Source organism: Octodon degus, unplaced genomic scaffold, assembly GCF_000260255.1.
Source record: "Octodon degus isolate 3935 unplaced genomic scaffold, OctDeg1.0 scaffold00129, whole genome shotgun sequence".
Classification (NCBI taxonomy): Eukaryota; Metazoa; Chordata; class Mammalia; order Rodentia; family Octodontidae; genus Octodon; species Octodon degus.
In genome coordinates, this window is record NW_004524705.1 from 910,547 (window position 1) to 914,601 (window position 4,055).

Genomic DNA, 4,055 nt, shown 5'->3' on the forward strand with positions numbered 1-4,055 from the left:
GGTGAGCTATGAGAAACTTAGCAAGCAAAAACTGTAGCACAATCCAAATGTGCCTGAGTGCTACAGCTATGCCCTGGGAATGCAGGACAGTAAGGGGAAAGGCCGAAAAGAGAAATGAAGCAGGAGGAGGAGGAGGAACGGGGAGCTGCCAGGTTGGAATGCATCTTACCACCTATGTGACATTTAGCATCCGCCATAAACTCAGTTTCAGTAAAATCAACAGAAATGTTTCTTGGAATTCATTATAGTTGGAAGGAGAAAAGAAATACTTAAATCCCTTTCTCTTTTTTTATGTATTTAGTACAGGGTCTACAGGGTCTCACTACACAGATCGGATTCATAGTGATTCTCCTGTTTTCAGCCTCCCACGCACTGGGATTGCAGGCACGTGCCACCAATCTCAGTCCCTGTCTCAGCATTTCTGGCTAAGGAAAAGAACTTTATCTTGACTGAACTGCCTTAACTAATTTCCTTAAAAATCAAGACAAGTCAGCCAGGTGTGGTAGTGCACACCCATAATCCTGGCATGCGGAGGCTGAGGCAGAATTGTTGCAAGTTCAAGGCCAGCCTATGCCACAAAGTGAGTTTAAGGTCATCCTGAACTGCGCAGTGAAACCCTGTCTCACAAAGGGTTATAGACGCTGGCGGGCGCATCCCATGGGGTTGGGGAGGAGCCCCCCTCCTTGAGATATGGAGCCTGCACACTGGTCCAGGGTCCCAGCTCCCCTGGCCCTCAGCCCTGCGGAGTGACCAACCTGAGGCTCAGGGAACCGGAGCCAAGGGGAGTTGGGAGTTGGTAGCTGTGGAAGAAAAACACAGAGGTGTCTTTGCCAAGGAAAAATCCCAATATTGGACACAAAAGTCTACCTTGTAGGGTTGTTGGAAGCAAAATGTTGAAGGCCAAGAAAGTACCAGCAAGCAGCAAGAGCTTGCCTTAAGCTTCATGTTCCCACGGTTCTGACCCTAAGGACAAGAGACGAGAGTAGGCTGGTGCCAAGTTGCTCTGTGACTTTGTGCAGCCGGAAGATGGATGTGGCCGTGGCCAGTGCTGTGGCTAAGGGGCCACGGTAAGCAGCCACTGTGAAGGTAGAAGCAAAGAACTACCCCCAGGGCAGGCAGAGGATTCATAAATAGGCCGTGAAGCCTGTCTTAAAAGTTGCCATATCCAAATACAAGAGGCCCGATTTGTGCACTGTAGGGTCCAATTTCTCTTTCCCCTTTTGAGTTGTGGTGTTTTGTGGGTTTGTCTGTGACAGAATCTGGCTACATCGCCCAGGCTGACCCCAAACTCAGGGCGCTCCTGCCTCGGCCCCGGAGTAGCTGGGATTACGGGCGCGCACCACCACACTCACTTGTCACCAAGTGTTAAAGACCCATGTGGTAGTCTGTGCTCGCGTCCCGAGAGCACTTGGGAGGGATTCCAGACACTGTTCTACAGTCACAAAACAGCGCAGCCCTTTGGGGGTCCTGAACCCCTAACTTCCCTTTCCAGCAGCAGCTCCCTTGAATGGGAGTGGATTCAGGGAGATCTGGGGGCAGGGCTTCAAGGTGGATGTGGACCTCGAGTCACAAGGCCACTGTATCAGAGGCTTCCATTGTGACACAGGGTCCTGAAGCTGGGGACAGGCCACAATGGTGCAGTGACAGAATAAAGCCCTGGTTGCTAGGGCCAGGGAATAAGTATCAGAGCCTCGGAAAAGGCAGATGGAGCCCCAGCTCCTGGTCCCCCTTCCTTCCCCCCGTCCCCCAGGCCGCCAGAGATGTCACCTTCCACCTGAATGCCACCCCCAGCCTCTGGCCTGACCTCTGCTCCCTACCATCTTGGTTCCAGCTTCTCCAGGCCTGCTCCCAAGGGGGTCCCATCCTTTCTGGCTCTCCAAGGTGCCATGGCCAGCTCTGACAGCTCAGTGGAGACGGACCCCCTTGCCCACACCTCTGGCCCCACTCCTGGGCCCCACCTTGAGGCTCCAGAGCCCAAGGTCACCATCTCCGTGCTAGAAATTAGCTCCCCGTCCCCCTTATGCTGGAGCTCCCTCCCTCCCCCGAAGACAGCCAGCCACCACGTGTCGGGGTCACTTGCCACGCAGAAGCTTCAGGACATCCTGCAGGACCTTAAAGATGTCCTGAAGAGTGTAGCGGACCTTGGAGGGGTCACGGAAGCCAAAGACACTTCTGAGGGAAGCACGATTTCTAAGGATGGCTCAGAACACCGAGAACCCACCAGAGGCCCTGATCAGGCCGATAAAGTGGTGTCCAAAAACCTGCTCCTTTGTTTAGATCTAGAGGAAAGGCAGAGGCTGACATCGGACAGCCAGAGCCCAAAGAACACTGGACACCTTTCCGCAAGCACTTGGGAAAAACATTCGGAAGGCCACAGAGGCCTTCCCAAGGCTCAGCTGAGTAAGGAAGAAGCATCCTCTAGGCACCGAGAAGAAAATGCTAAACTCCGGGACAACATGGAGCAGCTGCTACAGGAGGCGGAACACTGGAGCCAGCAGCACATGGAGCTCAGCAAACTCCTGAGGTCATACCAGCAGTCTCAAAGGGACCAAGGAGTGGCTGAGGATGGCCAGCGGGCCCAGCTCCAGAGCCAGCCGCTCAGCCATGTGTGTGCTGGGCAGGCCCTGGAGGCAGCCGTGCGGAGGCTGAACCAGGACACACACTCCCTGCATGTGGTGGCGGCCCTGCTGGAGAGCCAGTGTCAGATCCTACAGCAAAGAATGCAGATCCTCAGGGCATCCTGCCTGTCCCCAGAGGCACCATCACCGGAGATGCCACCACAGAGAAACCAGCAGGGCAAGAACGTCCAGGGGCCACCGAAAGCAGGCAGAGTAGAAAGCAGCTTGCCTTGCCTGGGAGGCGCCTTTCCCAAGAAAGATCGCATCTTCCGGAGCTCAGACCCTTGTCTGAACAAAAAAGCTCACAGCAACCAGTTCAACACTCGCATTGCAAGGGCTCTCATGGGAAGAAAGAGGCCAACCTGCAGCTTCAGTTAGAAAACCCCCAAGGCACGTGGAAAGAGGAATCTTCCAGAACAACACCTCACCTCCAGCTTACGGCGTAATCAGTCAGCAAACCTAGGATGCATCTTCTGCTAGACCAAGAAAGAGCTATGTAGTGAGATTAGCACTCTGCCGGTCGCTACCTCAGTGGTCCCGTAAGGGTGACCCCCAGCGAGCAGAGGCCAGCATCAAGCTACGACTTCATGCCTTTGCCACTGGCTCGGTGTGTGTGGTGGTTAGAGATCCTGTGGCATGTTGATGGAGCAGAGAGGGCACTGGTCCAATTAGATCCAAATTAAAAAAGAATAACAAGGAAAAAAAGGTTTTTTCTTTATTTCATCATTATCTGGGGGAAGGGAAGTTATGGGTGAAAAGTACCGATGATAATATATACTGAAGTATGGGATTTGTTAGGAAGGAAGGAAGGAAGGAAAGGGAGGGAGGGAGGGAGGGAAGGTGGGAGGAAGGTTTTATCTGCCCACCTGCTGGTTCCCCTGTCCTTCCTTCCTTGTCTCTCAACTACTGAGCCATGGCACAGTGGGTGGCAGCAAAGTGGAGTTATTTGAGGAAGGATCCCTCAACATTTTTAGAAGAATACAAGTGTTTCTAGATTTAGTGTTTTGCTGGAGAAAATCCACCATTCCTTCAAGTGGAGACAGTTGGTTACCCAGGGATAAAACAGTATTTTCCACTGGATTTCTGGTTCTAAAAAAAATGGAGCAGATTCACTTCTCTGATTTAGTCTTTTCATTCACTAAGATCTTAAATACCCTGGAAATCATTTATAAATCAAATACAAGGTGACTTTGGAAGTGGAGAGGAGGTAGAGAGGACTGAGATCCCAAGATTCACATGTGACTCAATGTCAAGCTCCCTGGTTTTCTTTTTTTTCTTTCTTTTTTTTTTTTTTTTTTTTCTTTTTTTTTTTTTTTTGCAGAACCGGGGATTGAACTCAGACCCTTGTGCTTGCCAGGGAAGCACTTATTCCACTGAGCCATCTCCCCGGCCCCCTACCTGGTTTTCTACCTAGGTCTCACATAGTTTGAGCTAGCA

At 51.8% G+C, this 4,055-nt stretch overlaps 1 protein-coding gene across 1 annotated transcript; it reads left to right on the plus strand.

The window, feature by feature from the left end:
* Positions 1-1,698: 1,698 nt before the first annotated feature.
* Spz1 (spermatogenic leucine zipper 1) lies at positions 1,699-3,297 on the plus strand. The gene has a single exon (XM_004640963.2). It carries the CDS (start codon positions 1,779-1,781, stop codon positions 2,994-2,996), a length of 1,218 nt encoding a protein of 405 aa, XP_004641020.2. The 5' UTR covers positions 1,699-1,778; the 3' UTR covers positions 2,997-3,297.
* The last annotated feature ends 758 nt before the right edge of the window (positions 3,298-4,055 follow it).